The 20194-nt window shown below is 45.6% G+C and overlaps 1 protein-coding gene across 3 annotated transcripts in view; it reads left to right on the forward strand.

Moving 5' to 3' along the window:
* Window positions 1-1499: 1499 nt before the first annotated feature.
* FUT9 (fucosyltransferase 9) overlaps window positions 1500-20194 on the forward strand; it is a 208763-nt gene continuing 190068 nt past the window's right edge. For all 3 annotated transcript variants that reach the window (XM_040428779.1, XM_040428778.1, XM_040428777.1), the window contains exon 1: window positions 1500-1714. Coding sequence is in view for 1 of the 3 variants with exons in the window: in XM_040428777.1 (XP_040284711.1) it covers window positions 1609-1714 (106 nt within the window). In the remaining 2 variants the exon portion in view is untranslated. The remainder of the gene's footprint in view (window positions 1715-20194) is intronic.

Consider the following 20194-nt stretch of genomic DNA (forward strand, 5'->3'; position numbering starts at 1 on the left):
TCTGACTGATGGCAGGGTACCCTAATATATCACTGTACATCTGACTGATGGCAGGATACCCTAATATATCACTGTACATCTGACTGATGGCAGGGTACCATAATATATCACTGTACATCTGACTGATGGCATGGTACCATAATATATCACTGTACATCTGACTGATGGCATGGTACCATAATATATCACTGTACATCTGACTGATGGCAGGGTACCCTAATATATCACTGTACATCTGACTGATGGCAGGGTACCCTAATATATCACTGTACATCTGACTGATGGCAGGGTACCCCAATATATCACTGTACATCTGACTGATAGCAGGATACCCTAATATATCACTGTACATCTGACTGATAGCAGGGTACCCTAATATATCACTGTACATCTGACTGATGGCAGGATACCCTAATATATCACTGTACATCTGACTGATGGCAGGGTACCATAATATATTACTGTACATCTGACTGATGGCAGGTTACCATAATATATCACTGTACATCTGACTGATGGCATGGTACCCTAATATATCACTGTACATCTGACTGATGGCAGGATACCCTAATATATCACTGTACATCTGACTGATGGCAGGGTACCCTAATATATCACTGTACATCTGACTGATGGCAGGGTACCCTAATATATCACTGTACATCTGACTGATGGCAGGATACCCTAATATATCACTGTACATCTGACTGATGGCAGGGTACCATAATATATCACTGTACATCTGACTGATGGCAGGGTACTATAATATATCACTGTACATCTGACTGATGGCATGGTACCATAATATATCACTGTACATCTGACTGATGGCATGGTACCATAATATATCACTGTACATCTGACTGATGGCAGGATACCCTAATATATCACTGTACATCTGACTGATGGCAGGGTACCATAATATATCACTGTACATCTGACTGATGGCAGGGTACCCTAACACCTCACTGTACATCTGACTGATGGCAGGGTACCCTAATATATCACTGTACATCTGACTGATAGCAGGATACCCTAATATATCACTGTACATCTGACTGATGGCAGGTTACCATAACACCTCACTGACCTAACAGGCAGATTATATGTGATTGGCACTCAGGTTACCATAACACAGACACTGCATATTTGACTGCACATGAGACTGGCATGGCAGGCATGACAATCTTTTACATATACCCCTAGATCGGGCATCTGTACATAAACAGGATTTATCAGACTGGCAGGTTGGGCACCCTTTCACAAATACTGTACACTGTCATTATTATAAGACACTGGCGATACGGTTGGCACCTTCATAGTTGCCATATATCTGACTGGCAGAGTAGCACTGTACACGCAAGGAGCAGGTTGGCACTGACACAAAGCCTACATATGACTGGCAGGCTGGCACACAGGGCTCTCGGTGGTGAGGTCCCTCAGCCTGGAGTTCCACGACGCGTGCGTCCCCGAGTGCTCCTGTTGGGGGGATGCGCGCCCACATTGCCCGCTCTGTCTCAGCGCGCGCCCCCGCACCTTCCTCCCTCCTCCAGGTCCCCCAGTCCTATCTGTTCGGTTCAGACCTGGCTGCATTCTCACGGTTTCTGGATGAGGGATGAGAGATGGAGGCAGCGCCGACCTCTGGGAGCTGGGAGCCCGTTGATGCCGTGCAGCGCATGTAGAAGGAGACACCGGGCAGCAGCTCTCCTCAGTGGTAAGCCCTCGCCAGTCTTCTGCTACTCCTCAATGTCAGGTGCATGTCTATGTATAGACCAAGGGCTGCAATGCCACCTCTGTGTCAGTCATGGTGGGACCTAGCCCTACTAGGGGTGATAAGAACCGGCACAATACTGTTGGCTCATGGTTTGGATGGGTGGTGTATGCTCCTGGCAAGGCTTTTTGTCATGGGTAGTGTAACCAGCAGTACCCTCATGCATGTAGACCATGGAAGCCACCTCTGCAAAGGCAGTTGGCAATGACCTGTCAGAAAGGATGGACCTACCTGTTTCTATGTGGGGTTCTGTGAATGGAGGTGCTGGTCCTCCAATGTAGAGGTTTGGACTTGGAGTATTGCATTTTAGTTTTTGGACATGTGTCTGGTCCATGAGATGTCCTCTTCATAGCTGGACCTGATCTCATGTGTCTTCATATTCCTAGACCTTCAGAGGCAAAGGACCCCAGAGCAGGAACATCTACCCAAGGATGTGTCCCTCACCTCTGCAGTGGTCATGGTTGACACCAAATACTTCTCTCTCCATGTTTTCTGCCTTTTATAATTTGTTTACTTTTTATTATATATAAATATTTATATGTGTGTGTTTTATTGTATATTTTACGCAAAGGAGTTGTATGCCAAGCTGTGATTAATTTACATATTATTTAAAAAAGGGGCAAGGGGATATGAAAGGTAACATGACCTGCCTAGAAATTAAGATGACTTAATGTGTGGCACCAGGCTGACCCTAAGAGCTGTTACCCTCCCCCACCCCATGTACTGTAGTACATGCAACTAGTAGTAGGAGGAAATATTAATAGTAAGAATATTCTGTTAATTTCATTCATTGGATATGTACCTTTTTCCAGAAATAAAATGACACCTCCATGTAAAGGGAGTGCTGGCCATGAGCAGATCCTGTTTTTATATGCACAGCACACTTTGATGCAAGTCACAGCTTAGGTTGTATTTCCATCTGTGTGGGCGAGTCTGGACTATAAGACGCAGCAAAGCGACCTACAGGACATGCGTTATATCCCAAACTTCTAGGTTATGTCCCTGTAGAGCCCCTTGTCTGTAGTAGGAGGCTGCCCTAGTGCAGCCCAAGTGGGGAATAGGTCAACCATAGCCCATTTTATATCTTTTCCTTTAAGCTAGACCTTGTGTCAATGACTCCTTTGTGGTGTTTATTATCACTACTGTCCCCATTGGTACTGATTGAATTGATCATTTTATGCTATTCAATGAAGTCGTGTGAATACAGACTCTCTTTACTGTGTCTGCTCTATGTTAGATATTAGCTATATTATGGCACATGTCTATCCCTTCGGTAGCCTGTTCCATTGGGGATGGGCTCTGAGATAACACTCTTTTATGGTGGTCTGCTGTCCCTCGAAACAGGTGCTGAAAAATCATTTTACGCCTGCATTTTAATCAACTACAAAGTAATAAAAGAAAGAGTACAACGAAGTCTTAGAAAGTCCCAGGGTCCGGAGGGAAGTTACCGTTCTGTGTTTTTCAATGATTTCTCTTGATACATCTAATTTGGCTTGAAAATAAAGTCTCCATTGTGCTCTGTGTGAATAACGTCAATTATTTCTGCATTGGAATATTAGATTGTGACTGGTACTGTGAATTGGTGTGTTTCGCACTGGGGTGTTTCAGTCTGAGGCACGTGGCATATTTAGATTTTACTGTCAAAAAGAATCAATTTTCTTAAATAGTAATCAAGTGTTTATTAATTGAATCTTAATCAAATATGAATCAAATCATTTTATTTTTTTTTAGCATGGTGTAACTTTTATGTTTTATTTTTTTGAAATGCAGAACTTCTTTGATTGTACAGTACCTTGATTTTGCCTTCACATTCAATAACCTAAAATTTTTAAGGGAGAATCCCCCTGTCACAAGCATGTACACACAAATACAGATGTAGCAGGGTTAACACACAAACTCTTCTTAACTCATTGCGTTCTCTTGAAACAAAAGCCTTTGAAAAGAAATTGAAGGTGTTTGCTTAGTTTAGATAACACGTCTTATAGAGCGTGTTATCTCTACTACATCTGTAGCAATCACATGTCCAATCCAAATGTTTCAAATACAGTATTTTCCAGTGTTCTATAAGGCAAGCAAATGTGTCACTTATATATATTTCCTTCTGTTTCGCAATATAATTAATATACAGAATATTGTTTCCGAAATTGTAATATTTGTGTTTAAATTTTATAAGCGTTTCATTTTATTTAAGGAAACAGTCCAACAGTCAATGTGTATTGGCTACAGAATATAGTGCAGCATAGCAAAGAATAATGTGGAGACTGTTATGTATGTCTTGTGTATATCTGTTTTAGCCATTTATAGATTATCATTTGTCTGAGTTTCTTCTCTCCCTCTGATATGGCTCCTTTAATTCTAACACAGAATTTTTACCCCCTAACTTACACTTCAGAATTTATATGTATTCCTTACTGAAGCTTCAGCCTGTCTTCCTCGCCTCCTGCTTGTGATAGATTTCATCTTGTGAACTCTTATAGGCAGGAAATAGGGAAGAGCAGTGTGAAGCTGCATCTTTTAGAATATGCTGAAGATACTGTGCACTGCACTGACAGATATAGTATAGACAGGCAGTGTGAGTCAAGGGAGTTTTGTAATTGCAGATTCTAGGGAATCACCTACTAGTCCCTTAGATAAGGCAGTCCTCTCTGCATAGTGGACTTACACAGTAGAACTTCAAGAAGGGATATGATAGGTGATGTAATCCTATAGCTCTAGGGAAGTCAGGACAGGTGTTTAGACTGAGGATCACTTACCCAGGAACTCATGATGAAATGGTTAATAATGTAAGGATGCTACTGAGTGGGAATGAAACAAAGACTGCTATAATGCTGGTAGTTTATTAGCATTTTATAGCAAAACAATTGCTGGAGTGCTTCTTTAACCTTTACACACACCACAAAGTAACTGTCCGTTGTTGGTGCGCAGTGATTGTATGGAGCAGAGTAATAAGCTCAGTGTGCTCTATACGTTGCAGGTCCTGGCTGATCGGGATTGCAGGTGACAGTTTTTCCCAGTCATATAACCCCCTAGATGAGGGTTTCTCAACTCCGGTCCTCGGAACCCACCTACCAGTCATGTTTTCAGGATTTCCTTAGTATTGAGCAGATGATATAATTAGTGCCCATGCATCAGGACTTATCACAGATATTCTCAAATCCTGACCGGTAGGTGGGTCCCAAGGACCGTAGTTGAGAAACCCTGCCTTAGATACTGTGGTCCTCTAATTGTAGCACCCGCGGTGAAATCACTGGTATTCGGTTGGTTGTTCTGGCAGCCTGGAGCCTTGTGAGGGTTCCCAAGTCTGATAAAGCAAACTGCCCGTTAAGCCCTGCCTGTGGCATGTCTTAACACAAAGCTAGGAAAAATTCCATAAATTGCAGGAGTATATTATAGCAGTCTATGGTGTAAGCGAAATTTATAAAAAAGCAAAAAAAAAAATGTAAACATTCAAATCACCCCCTTTTCCAATTTACGTATTAAAAATAAACAATTAAAATTTATATCAATATGTCTAAAAATGTGAGAACTATTAAAGTACGTAAATATCTATCATGCACTGTGAACGCATATGGATTTTACTGTGTTTTGGTCACCCCCGCCCCCAAATAAATGGAATAAAATTATCAAAAAGTTGTATATACTCTACATTGGTGCCCATGTAAACTACAGCCTGTTCACAAAAAAACAAGCCCTAATACTGTTCAGTTGACAGAGATATACAAAAAGTGATGGGTGTCAGAATATGATGATTCCAAGGAACAATAGGGGAAATTTATTGTGACTGTAACATTCAAAGTCAGTTTTTCCTCAGTCTTCATTGGAGTACTTTGCTCGAAATTTATCAAATGATGCACAGTGTTTGTTACATTTTAGCAAACAGTAAATGCTTTAAAAGCCTAAAAACCCTTGGTGGAATAGCAGTCAATATCCGTGGCCATCCATGTACATCCTCACAATGGGGGAAGTAAAGATTGATTTTTCATTTGGTTAATCTATGAACTCCCCTCAATTTGACAATTTACTCTATAGGTAAAGTAATACAAATTAAAGGGGTTCTGCAGTTTGTTTTAACTGATGATCTATCCTCTGATCATTCAAGTGAACGGAGCTTAGCCGCGACCAGGCCAGTTGATACTAGTCGTGACGTCACTGGGCCAGCGGTAAAGTGATCATCAGTTAAAACAAATTTCAGAACCCCTTTAATGCAAAATGGCATTCTTTTCTGTAAAGGCATTACTTTTACCCCCCCCCCCCCCCCGTATGCATTTAGGGCCTTAGTAACCAAGAAATAGGGGTGGGCGATATGGCCTAAAATCTATATTATGATATAATTTGAAGCATGTGCGATATGCAATATATATTGCAATATATTATTTTCTTCTGTATGTATACAAAAAATACAAATTACAAAACTTTTCAAGAAATGTTTAATATGTATATTGTGTAACAGATCTTTTTGCAAACAATGTAAAGATGAAGACTAAGTGTTATTAAAACACACATTTCATACATGTCCCCCAGAGCCAGTGCCATCAGCCCCGTGGCATGTTTGCCATCATCATCATCATACATGTCCCTCAGAGCCAGTGCCATCAGCCCCATGGCATTTGCCATCATCATCATCATACATGTCCCTCAGAGCCAGTGCCATCAGCCCCATTGCATTTGCCATCATCATCATTCATGTCCCCCAGGGGCCCAGAGCCAGTGCCATCAGCCCCATTGCATTTGCCATCATCATCATACATCTCCCTCAGAGCCAGTGCCATCAGCCCCATGGCATTTGCCAATTGCCATCATCATACATGTCCCCCAGAGCCAGTGCCATCAGCCCCATGGCATTTGCCATCATTAGACATGTCCCCCAGAGCCAGTGCCATCAGATCAGCCCCATGACCATCGTTTGCAAATAGATCCCCCCCGATCCTCCAGCCCCCCCAGAAAAAGCGCTGTTATTATACTTACCTTTCCTGCAGGGTGCTCGGCAGCAGCTGGCTGATGGAGTCCGCAGGTGTCGCGTCTTCTTCCAAGCATGCATTGGGCGGGACCTGACGTCACACACAGCGCCAGCCAGCGGGCTGCGGAATCGCGTGGCCACGGAGCGGTGAGTGAGAAGCTTCTTCAATTCACTACCGCTCCGTGGTCATATCGCGGTCCAGCGATATATGCGATATAGACAAAATCTGTATCGTTGCACAAATTCATATCGTGCATATCGCCGATATCGCCCACCCCTAACAAAGCAGTTATTTTTGTTTTTTGATTGTCGCTTTCCAACAGCTATAACTTCTTATTTTTCCATCGATGTAGCCGTATGATGGCTTGTTTTCTTCTGGATAAGTTGTAGTTTTTAGTGCCACCATTTTGGGGTACACCTAACTGACTGGGAATTGACTCTTTCTGGAGGGTATAGCAAAAAAAACAGCAGTATCGCAAGTGAGTTTTTGCGTTGTAAATTTTGCGACATTTACTGTGCGTCATAGATAACATGGTAACTTTATTCTCTGGGCCAATGCAATTACAGCGATACTATATCTCTTATCTCTTATATTATACAAATTTGTCACTGTCTGTCTGTTCTTTATGCGCGACCAAACGACTGGAGTGATCTTCACCAAATTTGGCACACAGGTACATCAGGTGTCCGGGAGGGTTTTAGACAGGGTCTCAGCTCTCTAGGACGTACCGTTCCTTTGATATTCCCAAAATATGACCTGCATTAGCCAATACAAGCCTGCAAGTCTTTCTCTTCATATCCCAACTGCCATACACAGGGTCACATGTCCCTTATCAGCCAATAGAAGCTTTCAGGCCCTTAGTCTCCACATACACACAGTTTTACTCCAGGTTTCCATAACAACCCAGCCATTTTTTCTTCACAGCTGTAGGTCAACTTTAAAGGGGCAGGGCGCTGTGGATGACACTGTTAAGGGAGCGGAGTGATGTGGAGGTCACAGTTCCAGGGCAGGTAGGGTGGCCATTTAGGCCACCCTTAAAAGACGGACTTGCAGTCGCAGCATGTCACATGTTGCAGTGCGACACCATAGACCAGGGGTAGGCAACCTCCGGCTCCCAGCTGTTGTGAAACTACAATTCCCAGCATGCTCCATTAATTTCTATGAGAGTTCTTAGAAGAGCAGAGCAAGTATGCATACTGGGAGTTGTAGTTTCACAACAGCTGGGAGCCGGAGGTTGCCTACCCCTGCCATAGACTATCATTATGAAAATTGTTCAGACAAAATGTCGCGCGACACATGTCGTCGTGTAGCCCTACCATTAAAGGGGCAGGGCGCTGTGGAGGTCACTGTTAAAGGGGCGGGAGCTGTGGAGGTCACTGTTAAAGGAAACCTATCATTACTTTTTAAGCCTATTTATCCACTCACTTTTCTATAAATACTTTTTAATACATTAATAATGATATTAAAATCAATCAGTTCAGAGAAAAAACTAAAATAAATGTTCCCGCCATATATGTAAATGCACCTTAGATGAGTCCTGTCTCCTCCATGCTTCAGAAATGAGTCCAGCGTTGTGTGACGCTGGACTCATTTGGAGTGCAGCCATGCCCACAAACTAATAAGACACACCCTCTACGATTGCTCATCTCCACCCCTTCTCTTCCAAGTCTGGCAGCTGCGCAGTATACATTATATGATCAGTGTGAGATGAGGAGTGAGGTGACTGGTTCTGCACATGTGTGGGATTTGGGACGTGAGTTCGGGAGGAGGGTCACTCATGTAACGGGAGGTGGGGTTAGGAATGGTAAGAAATGAGGTAAGCATTTAATTTACATAACTCGAAAAAAGCGAAAGTGGACTGTAAAAGAAGTACTTGGAGGTGTTTAAAAAAAAAAAACGTAGGATGATTGGGGGGAGGGGGAGAACTATCTCAGGATGCCGATGATTCTTATAGTTAAAAACCGGTGATAGGTTCCCTTTAAAGAGGCAGGCGATGTGGAGGTCACTGTTAAAGGGGCAGACGCTGAGGAGGTCACTGTTAAAGGGGTGGGTGCTGTGGATGTCACTGTTAAAGGGGTGGACGCTGTGGAGGTCACTGTTAAAGAGGTGGGCACTGTGGAGGTCACTGTTAAAGGGACGGGCACTGTGGAGATCACTGTTAAAGGGGCGGGGTGCTGTAGAGGTCACTGTTATGGATGATACTGACGATATCTTTCAACGACACACAGAAATATTAAATGAAATAGATTAAATATACCCGTGCGAAGCCGGGTCCTTCTGCTATCTCTTATATTATAAAAATGAGTTACTGTCTGTCTGTCCCGACTTCTGTCTGTCTGTTCTTTATGCGTGACCAAACGTACCGTTCCTGAGATATTCCCCAAAAAATTACCTGCATTAGCCAATACAAGCCTGCAAGGGTTTCTCTTTAAATCTCAACTGCCATACACACAATTTTACTCCAGGTTTTCATAACAACCCAGCCATTTTTCTTCACTGCTGTAGGTCAGCTTTAGGCTAGGGCTGCACGACACATAGGGTACAACTACACTGCTACATGCATCCATCTTGGATGGATTTTTTGCGACTCCTCATGTTTCAGTCGCAGCATGCCGCAGCGCGACACCATAGCCTATCATTATAAAAATTGTTGAGACAAAATGTTGTGCGACACATGTCGTCGTATAGCTATAGCATTAAAAGGGCAGGGCACTGTGGAGGTCACTGTTAAAGAGGCGGGCACTGTGGAGGTCACTGTTAAAGGGGCGGGTGCTGTGGAGGTCACTGTTAAAGAGAAGGGCGCTGTGGAGGTCACTGTTAAAGGGGCGGGCACTGTGGAGGTCACTGTTAAAGGGGCGTGTACTGTGGAGGTCACTGTTAAACAGGCGGGCACTTTGGAGGTCATTGTTAAAGGGGCAGTCACTGTAGAGGTCACTGTTAAAGGGGCGGGCGCTGTGGAGGTCACTGTTAAAGAGGCGGGCACTGTGAAGGTCACTGTTAAAGGGGCGGGCGCTGTGGAGGTCACTGTTAAAGCGTTGGGCGCTGTGGAGGTCACTGGAAAAGAAGCGGGCACTGTGGAGGTCACTGTTAAAAGGGTGGGCACTTTGGAGGTCACTATTAAAGGGGCGGGCACTGTAGAGGTCACTGTTATGGGGTATAGTGTCGATATCTTTTAACGACACACACAAACATTAAATGTTATAGATGAAATTTACCCGTGCGAAGCTGGGTCCTTCTGCTAGTCTCTTATATAAAAAAAAATTAGTTTCTGTCCGTCTGTCTGTTCTTTATGTGCGACCAAACGACTAGACCGATCTTTACCAAATTTGGCACACAGGTACATCAGGTGTCCGGGAAGGTTTTAGACCGGGTCTTAGCTCTCTAGCACGTACCGTTCCTGAGATATTCTCAAAAAATGACCTGCATTAGCCGATAGAAGCCTGCAAGTCTTTCACTCATATCCCAACTGCCATAGACACGGTCACATGTCCCTTATCAGCCAATAGAAGCTCGCAGGCCCTTAGTCTCCACACACACATAGTTTTACTCCAGGTTTCCATAACAACCCAGCCATTTTTCTTCACTGCTGTAGGTCAGCTTTAGGCTAGGGCTACACGACGACAATAAGTCGCACGACACATACGGCTCAACTACTCTGCTACATGCATCCATCTTGGATGGATTTTTTGCACCTGTCGTGTCGCAGTTGCAGCATGTCGCAGTGTGACACCATAGCCTATCATTATAAAAATTGTTGCGCGACATTGGTACGACAAAATGTCGCGCAAAACATGTCGTCATGTAGCCCTAGCCTTAAAGGGGCAGGGCGCTGTAGAGGTCACTGTTAACGGGACAGGGGCCACTATTAAAGGGGCAGCTGCTGCAGAGGTCACTTTTAAGGGGGCAGAGGCCACTAGGGGCAGGAGCAGCCGCTGTGGAGGTCACTGTTAAAAGGGGCGGGCACTGTGGAGGTCACTGTTGAAGGGGCGTTCACTGTGGATGTTACTGTTAAGGGGGCAGGCCGCTGTGGAGGTCACAGTTAAAGGGGCAGGCACTGTGGAGATCACTGTTAAGGGGCAGGGGCCAATATTAAATGGGCAGCTGCTGTGGAGGTCACTGTTAAGTCAGCAGGGTACTGTGAGGTCACTGTTAAGGCAGCAGGGTACTGTGGAGGTCACTGTTAAGGGAACGGGGTACTGTGGCAGTCACTGTTAAAGGGACAGGTGCTGTGGAGGTCTCTGTTAAGGGGGCAGGGAACAGTGGAGGTCACAGATAAGGGGATTGTCCCCTATGGAGGTCAGTGTTATGGAGCAGGGTGCTGTATAGGTCAGTGTTAAGGGGGTGGGCCCCTGAGGAGGTAAATGTCAAGGGAGTGGGGTGCTATGAAACTCACTGTTAAAGGGGCGGGCTGCTGTGAAGGTCAAAGTTAAAGGGATGGGCTGTTGTGGAGGTTCCATTTTAAGGAGGCGGGGCACTGTGGGGGGTCAGTGTTAAGGGGTGAGGGGCTGTGGAGTTCACTGTTAAGGAGCTGGGGTACTGTAGAGGTCACTGTTGGGGATACTGTTGATATCTTTTAACGAGACACAGAAATATTCAATAAAATAGATTAAATATACCCATGCGAAGTCGGGTCCTTCTGCTAGTATATACACTGCTCAAAAAAATAAAGGGAACACAAAAATAACACATCCTAGATCTGAATTAATTAAATATTCTTCTGAAATACTTTGTTCTTTACATAGTTGAATGTGCTGACAATAAAATCACACAAAGATACAAAAATGGAAATCAAATTTTTCAACCCATGGAGGTCTGGATTTGGAGTCACACTCAAAATTAAAGTGGAAAAACACACTACAGGTTGATCCAACTTTGATGTAATGTCCTTAAAACAAGTCAAAATGAGGCTCAGTAGTGTGTGTGGCCTCCACGTGCCTGTATGACCTCCCTACAACGCCTGTGCTCCTGATGAGGTGGCGGACGGTCTCCTGAGGGATCTCCTCCCAGACCTGGACTAAAGCATCTGCCAACTCCTGGACAGTCTGTGGTGCAACGTGACGTTGGTGGATAGAGCGAGACATGATGTCCCAGATGTGCTCAATTGGATTCAGGTCTGGGGAACGGGCGGGCCAGTTCATAGCATCAATGCCTTCGTCTTGCAGGAACTGCTGACACACTCCAGCCACATGAGGTCTAGCGTTGTCTTGCATTAGGAGGAACCAGGGCCAACCGCACCAGCATATGGTCTCACAAGGGGTCTGAGGATCTCATCTCGGTACCTAATGGCAGTCAGGCTACCTCTGGCGAGCACATGGAGGGCTGTGCGGCCCTCCAAAGAAATGCCACCTCACACCATTACTGACCCAATGCCAAACCGGTCATGCTGGAGGATGTTGCAGGCAGCAAAACGTTCTCCACGGCGTCTCCAGACTCTGTCACGTCTGTCACATGTGCTCAGTGTGAACCTGCTTTCATCTGTGAAGAGCACAGGGCGCCAGTGGCGAATTTGCCAATCTTGGTGTTCTCTGGCAAATGCCAAACGTCCTGCACGGTGTTGGGCTGTAAGCAAAACCCCCACCTGTGGACGTCGGGCCCTCATATCACCCTCATAGAGTCTGTTTCTGACCGTTTAAGCAGACACATGCACATTTGTGGCCTGCTGGAGGTAATTTTGCAGGGCTCTGGCAGTGCTCCTCCTGTTCCTCCTTGCACAAAGGCGGAGGTAGCGGTCGGGCTGCTGGGTTGTTGCCCTCCTACGGCCTCCTTCGCGTTTCCTGATGTACTGGCCTGTCTCCTGGTAGCGCCTCCATGCTCTGGACACTACGCTGACAGACACAGCAAACCTTCTTGCCACAGCTCGGATTGATTTGCCATCCTGGATAAGCTGCACTACCTGAGCCACTTGTGTGGGTTGTAGACTCCGTCTCATGTTACCACTAGAGAGAAAGCACTGCCAGCATTCAAAAGTGACCAAAACATCAGCCAGGAAGCATAGGAACTGAGAAGTGGTCTGTGATCACCACCTGCAGAACCACTCCTTTATTGGGGGTGTCTTGCTAAATGCCTATAATTTCCACCTGTTGTCTATCCCATTTGCACAACAGCATGTGAGATTGATTGTCACTCAGTGTTGCTTCCTAAGTGGACAGTTTGATTTCACAGAAGTGTGATTGACTTGGAGTTACATTGTGTTGTTTAAGTGTTCCCTTTATTTTTTTGAGCAGTATATATATATATATATATATATATATATATATATATAGAGTCATATATCTTCTATATAAAAATGAGGATAAAAAAATAAAACATAAAAATTATATTATCCTTCAGGCGGACATAATCGCCTTTAAGTTCTTTTTATCAAGTATCTTAGTTTGATTTGTGCAAGCATTGAAACAAAGGGACAATTGTATATGCAAAAATATATAATCGTTTATTATAAAAACAAAGAATATAAAATCAATACAATTGCAAAACAAATGATGAAGTTACAAAGTAACACCCAAAATGTACCACACGGTGGTGTTAACACACCCCTATCTGATCAGCACAGTATGATTTAGTGATTTATGACAACCTGTGTCATACTTTTAACTCATATACCAAGAGAAACTTAGGATCTTCTGTTATCAAACAGGCTATAGGAATAAAACACGGATATACAGGAAAATAACTGTTATCCCTTGACTCTGTTTTCCTATGACCAAACAAAAATATATGATATTAATATAATAAAATATTCAGCTCAGCAATCAGACTATGGAAAATAACTTTCCAAGGGTTTAGTGCACTTTTCAAATAATGTCAGATCTTACATTAACAATATGCATCTTTGCTAAGGGAATAATCAGCATTATGGAGGCGCCTAACACTATACTGTATATTCCCACAGTATGGGAACCCTTGGCTATATACCGAGAGAAATATCTTATTAATATCACGAGTAGTAAACAAAATATACGTTACCGGGTCAAAGGTAGACAGAGTTCAGATGGGACCAGTTCTGAAGAACTTTCCTAGTAATCCAAAAAAATAATCCAAGTTTCTTCTGGTAAAGTTTTCTTTTTGATTGAATGAATGGATGGATGGATGGATCAATGGATCTATGGATATTTGGATCTATATGGCTCCTCCGCACACGAGTAATTATTCCCCCCCTTATCTAAGAATCATCCCCTTTAGATTAGGGATTCCCAATCAGGTAAGGTGGGTGTATTCGCATGCTAATAACAACCATGATGTCATATTAACTCCTAATATGGTATAGAACAAATAATGAAATAATATAATATTGTCCATCTGCCTCCAGATGGCACTGCGATACTGCAGATGAACATCACAACTTTTAAGCATTAAAACTAAATATCTAATAATACATTCACATGACCTCGTTGACCTTCTTAATATAAACCATTGAGGAAGGTCTTTTCCTGACACTTTTAGTTACCTATATCCTGGACTTGTTGGAGTTGGCTGTCTTCTCCTATCTTTTTGAAATATAGGTTGACTTGATGAAAATTTTATATAACGGCTTTGATGCTTGGCATCGGAATTTGTACATTTCACTTATCTACATCCAGGAATAACTATTGTTTTGAAATAACATTTACTCTTCTCAGAAATCCAATTAACATAATGTCACGGCTGTATGTGAGCAACAATAGTATACACAGTAAAGAGCTACTGACCGGACCCAAACTAGGGAGGATAAAGGGTGACCCCTGTCCGACCCTCAAAGCTCTCCCTATGCTGCTAAAGCACATGCCCGGATCCAAATGGCGGAACGAGGCATGCCCACGTGCCTAAGACTGATGACCACTGTAACCCCTACAATAGTGGAAGGGGCACGGCCACCGGTGCCCTACTCAGTATATGGAGGGAACCGTGGCCACCTCAGATCCAGTCAGAAAATAATCAGGTACACAACAATGTCTGTACACTTAGCTGAAGGTGTTGCAGCCGCAGAGAAGACGGATCCAAGGACAGCTGGTAATATCCGGAGTGCTTGCTGCAGCAGAACACAGGTCCAGTGAACTGATAGCTACAAGTGAAGATACTAAAGCAAGAGCTACAACTGAAATGAGAACTATAATCCACGCCCTACAATAGGAGGAGGGGTGATATAAAGAGAGGGAAATCAAACGCATGAGGAACAGCTGGGAGGAAGGAAACCAAAAGTAAACAGAGCAGTGAGAACTCCTCCCAGCTCTAGTAGTGACATCATCACAGGGGTGGAGAAACAGAGCTGTGAGAACGTCCCAAAGCTCTGGTAGTGACACATAAACTTACTTACATTTTTCTGTACCTTCTACAATACCTTCTAAATGATAAATACATGGTATAACATATATATAAATCGATATATTGTTACACATAGATAACACATTATATGAATTATTGATTAACATATGTTGTAAACTAAATATACCATACAGATATATATATAATATAATTATGAATATATAAATTGAACCTCATACAGCAGGTGTGCCTTTAAGGATATGAATCCTTATCAAGTCATTGCTTATCCATGAAATAACCTTGTTCTCTCCAGACAAACATGTCTTAGGAAGTTGGTTTACTCCTTACAGATGGTTCCATATCTTTAGTAATAACTTTTAAATACAATGTCCGTTTTATGTTCACAATTATTTTTATATAAACTGAACTTGCCAAAAACTCATCTTGGCTTCCTCAGCCACATAATAGAACTTTGGTTCAGGCTGATATTATTCTTAAAGACAATGAGATGAGCATTCATTTTGATTATAATGTCATTAGATAATATTGTATACGTATGAAAATGCACAACAATATATATATATATATATATATATAATATATAAAGCTGAGTGTATGTATGTGTGTATGTCCGCCAAAGGAATCCGCACCGTCGCATTTACAATCACAAAATTTGGCACACAGGTACATCAGGTGTCCGGGGAGGTTTTAGACCCAGTCTTAGCTCTCTAGCACGTACTGTTCCTGAGATTTTCTCAAAAAATGCAAATATGGCACCATCACATGACCTACATTGGCCAATAGAAGCCTGCAGGTCTTTCTCCTCATATCCCAACTGGCATACACACGGTCACATGACCCTTATCAGCCAATAGAAGCTTGCAGGCCCTTAGTTTTGACATACACACAGTTTACACCAGGTTTCCATAACAACCCAGCCATTTTTCTTCACTGCTGTAGGTTAGCTGTAAAAGGGCAAGGCGCTTTGGATGACACTATTAAGGGAGCGGAGTGCTGTGGAGGTCACAGTTAAGGAGGCAGGCTGCTGTGGAGGTCCGCTATGGAGGTCAGTGTTAAGGGGCAGATTGCTGTAGAGGCCACTGTTTAGGGGGCGGGGTGTTGTGGAAATCACTGTTAAGGAGATGGGGAACTGTGGAGATCACTAATAAAGGGGCGGGATTCTGTGGAGGTCACTGTTAAAGGGGTGGGAGCTGTGGAGGTCTCTGTTAAGGGGCCAGGGAATGGTGGAGGTCACAGTTAAGGGCACAGTCCGCTATGGAGGTCAGTGTTAAAGGCGGGGTACTGTAGAGGTCACTGTTAAGGGGACGGGGTGTTGTGGAGGTCACATTTTAAGGGAATGGAGCTCTGTGGAAATCACTGTTTAGGGGGCGGGTTATTGTGAAAATCACTGTTAAAGAGACAGGGTATTGTGGATGTCACAAATAAAGGGCCGTCTGCTGTGGAGCTCATGGTTAAAGGGGGGACGACGCTGTGAATGTTACTGTTAAGAGGGCGGGACTGTGGAGGTCACTATTAAACGGGCAGCTGCTGAGGAAGGTCACTGTTAAAGGGGCGGGTTATTGTGGAAATGTATACTATGTATTTGTGGTCAAGGCTACGGCCGAGCTCGTGCCTGAACGTGCCGAACCTGACAGAGGAAAACCACCATGCCTACCTGATATGGCTGGAGATGTGCCCTTAGCCATGCCGCGGGTAAGCCTAAAAGGGGGCAAAAAGACAAACAGGTAGGGAGGAAAAACCTTTATTGGGCAGTGAACCGATTTACAAAACCAACTTGTGGAAAGCCTGGGATATCTCGACCTGGGGGTTAGGTATGTATCGTGTGAAACATGAGGAGCGCCAGCGACCCATTTTTCGGATGATGTGGCCGGGGACGTTGTGTTCTGACGCTGCGGATGCGGCACCAATGCGGAATGAGTGCCCTGAAATGGCCTTGGGGTCGAAACCCCAACCCATAGCCAGAGTGCGGACGTGTGAAATGAATTGCGAAGCGGTGAGGGCTGTGGCCTGAAACGGGAGCAATGGTTGGTCAGGGGCGGAGTCCCCCAGAGCCGACAGCAGACTCTTGAGTACCTGGACCGGGCACCATGTGTTGGCAGAAGGGAAGAAATCCACCTCCACTGGTGGACCTACCTGCGAGGTTTTGGAAGTAAGGAGGTGCATGGAGAAATGGTCGTGGTGCCAGACTAGTTGACCCCTGGTGAGACCCTTGGACCTAGCTGAAGTGCGGGTGACTTCGCCGGGTCTTAAGAACCCGTAGAAACTAAGGTACATGGCAGCCTTGATGACTATGCTGGGAAGGAGCCCAAAAGGAAGACTATCTAGGGAGGTTGAAAGTTTCCTAAAAAGTTCCCCCGATACGGGCTGCCTGCTCGGGGTGGCTGTGATACTACTTTTCTGAACCCCCCTAAGGGTTGCCCTGACTGCTTGGGATAGAAAGACCGACCTGCTTTCGGGGTCTTCCAACATGAAAAAATGTTGGACTCCGGCCAAATACACTTTGATGGTGCTGAAGGACAGCTTGAGATCGAAATGACAGAAGGCTATGAAAGCTGTGATGTATGTGGTTTTGTTGGTGTCTCGACTTGGGTGTAGGCCCCTTAACCTGTTGAAGGTGTTCCAGGCGGTCCTGTAGTTCCTGGCAGTGTTGTGAGACAAAGACTTCTGCATCAATGTTTTTGCTGAATTAATGAAAAGGTTTAATCCAACACTAGCAACTGGTACATCGGAGGAGGAAGCCCCACACGGTCTGCCGCTGGCATGACCTGGAAGAAAGTTTCGTAATTAAAACGAGATAGGGCATCTGCGGCCACATTGTGAACCCCCTGGATGTGCTTGCATGTTACGTGGAAATTGTGCACCAGCGAGAGCCAGACCAGCCTGCGGACAAATGACATGATCTGGGGCGACTGAGACCTGCCCCTGGTGATGATGTCCACCACTGTTTGATTATCAGTGATGAACGCCACCGAAGAGTTGGCCCACTGGCCGCCCCAGACCTGGGCAGCCGCTACCACTGGGTAGAATTCCAGCAAAGGGGATGACTGCAAAGCGCCTCTGGCTGTTGATACCTCGGGTGGCCAAGGGCCCGCGAACCATTGGTTCCCACAGATCGCCGCGAACCCCCCAGAGGCGGCGGCGTCCGAGAAAATCAAGGTGGACTCTGGCCCTAGCCGAGGAACAAACAACGAGACTCCGTTCCAAGAGGCCAGGAAGTTCTCCCACATGGACAAGTCGGCCATGGCTTGTGCGTCTAAGGTGACGAGGCTGTCCTGCTCTGGGGCTGAGGGGAGCAATTGGAGAAGCCTGGACATGAAGGCCCTGCCCTGGGGCATGACTTTGGTGGCAAAGTTGAGCATGCCTAAAAGGGACTGCAACTCGACCTTGGTGCAGGTCCTGCAGCCAGCCGCGGTTGAAATGGCTGTCTTGATCTTTGCCAATTTCTCGGCTGGAAGCCTGGCCTCCATCTTCCCTGTATCTAGCGTTATGCCTAGGAAGGTGATTACCGTGGCGGGTCCTTCGGTTTTTGCAGCTGCCACCGGAACATTAAGTCGGCCGAACATGTGTAGCAGAGCCTGGAGTTTGCAAGGCTGGCGGTCTGGGCTTTCAATGATGAGAAAATCATCCAAGTAGTGGATGGTCATAGGGCAATCACAGTGGTTGACCAGGATCCAATGCAATGCCTGAGCGAACTGGTCGAACAGCCAGGGACTGCTCTTGGACCCGAACGTCAGGCGATTGGCGAAGAAGTACTGATCTTGCCACTTGATGCCGTAGAACCCCCAGAGCCGTGGATGAATGGGCGATATCTGCCTTTGCCAACCACGCCCCCCGACCTACCTGGAGGATCAGCTGTATGGCTTCGTCTATGGTGGCGTAGCTCATGGAGAACTCCTCAGAAGGCACTAAGGAGTTGAGACTGGGTACACTGGAGCCGTGAGGCGCCGACAAGTCATAGATTAAACGTGCTTTATTTGTGAACTGCTTGGTCACAATACCGATAGGGTTGATCCTCCAGAGGTCGAATGGAATGAAGGGGAAGGGGCCGATGAGAAACCCCTTCTCCAACTCTGATTTGATCAGAGCCCCCACCTGCTCAGGGTCCCTGCTCGCTGACAGTAGATTGGGCCCTTCCCAGGAAGTTTGTGGGAGAGCTACTAGCCCCGTGTGGAACCCTGTGGTGAACCCGGAGACCAGGAACTGCACCCAATGCGGCCTATGGTGCTCGCGCAAAAGGGACTCTAACAAGACCACGTTGACCCCGCTTAGTCAGGATGGCCTTGTTCTTTGAGGACACGCCGTCTGCGGGTGAGCCCTGAAACAGCCTGTGCAGACGTGGAGAGCCCTGCACTTGTTGTAATAACAAGCCTCCTGATTAAAATTATTGCAAACCTGGTTGTTGCCCAGAAAAACTATTGGCCGGCCTAACTTATCCGTGGTGGCGCCAGGACGTGGGAGGGGCCCGGAGCTGCTACGGAGGGATCTGCCCTGGGATGTGGAGGGACCTGAGTTGGGGCACCAGTCCAACGAGTAATGGACTGGCATGACGTACATGCCGGTGCCCTGAGGCACGCGAAATGACGGCAAAAGAGTTCCATGTCCATTACCGCCCAGTTCGTGAGGTGCTGGAATTGGAACAGCGAGGCGGCGGCTTTAGCTGAGAACGAACGATGGTAATCGTAAAAAGCCTGCCCACCGTACTTGTGGCCCAACTCCGTGACCCTGTATAAGTAAGTGTCCAACTCTTCCCGCCTCTCAGGGTGGACGGAGCAGATGACATCTCTGTATAAGCTAAACGCCAGGACAAACTCCATGGGGGTTAGCTTCCTGTTGAGGCGGGGGTCCCTCGCTTTGAGGACGATGGACATGTCGCCGCAAGCAATGGTCTTGCTCTCCACTGTGTCATGGGTTGCTATCAAAATAGACGCCAGGTTGACGTCCTTGCCCTCTAAAATGTCCTTCTTGATGTTGCTGGGGATGAAATGGGCCGGAGCTACCTCGGGTGCGCAAAGAACTCTACCTGGGGGAACCAACCCTGCCACGGGGGCCACCGGCAATGGAGAGGCGACCCGCTCGGATGACAGTCCCTGGTGAGACTCAACTGCCAGGAGTCTGGACTGCACGTCTGAGACTGAGGAGGCAATAGTGTTCATCATAGCGTGCAGTTGTGTCAGAGACACTTGCATAGTGGACATGGAGACTT

Source organism: Bufo bufo, chromosome 4, assembly GCF_905171765.1.
Source record: "Bufo bufo chromosome 4, aBufBuf1.1, whole genome shotgun sequence".
NCBI lineage: Eukaryota > Metazoa > Chordata > Amphibia > Anura > Bufonidae > Bufo > Bufo bufo.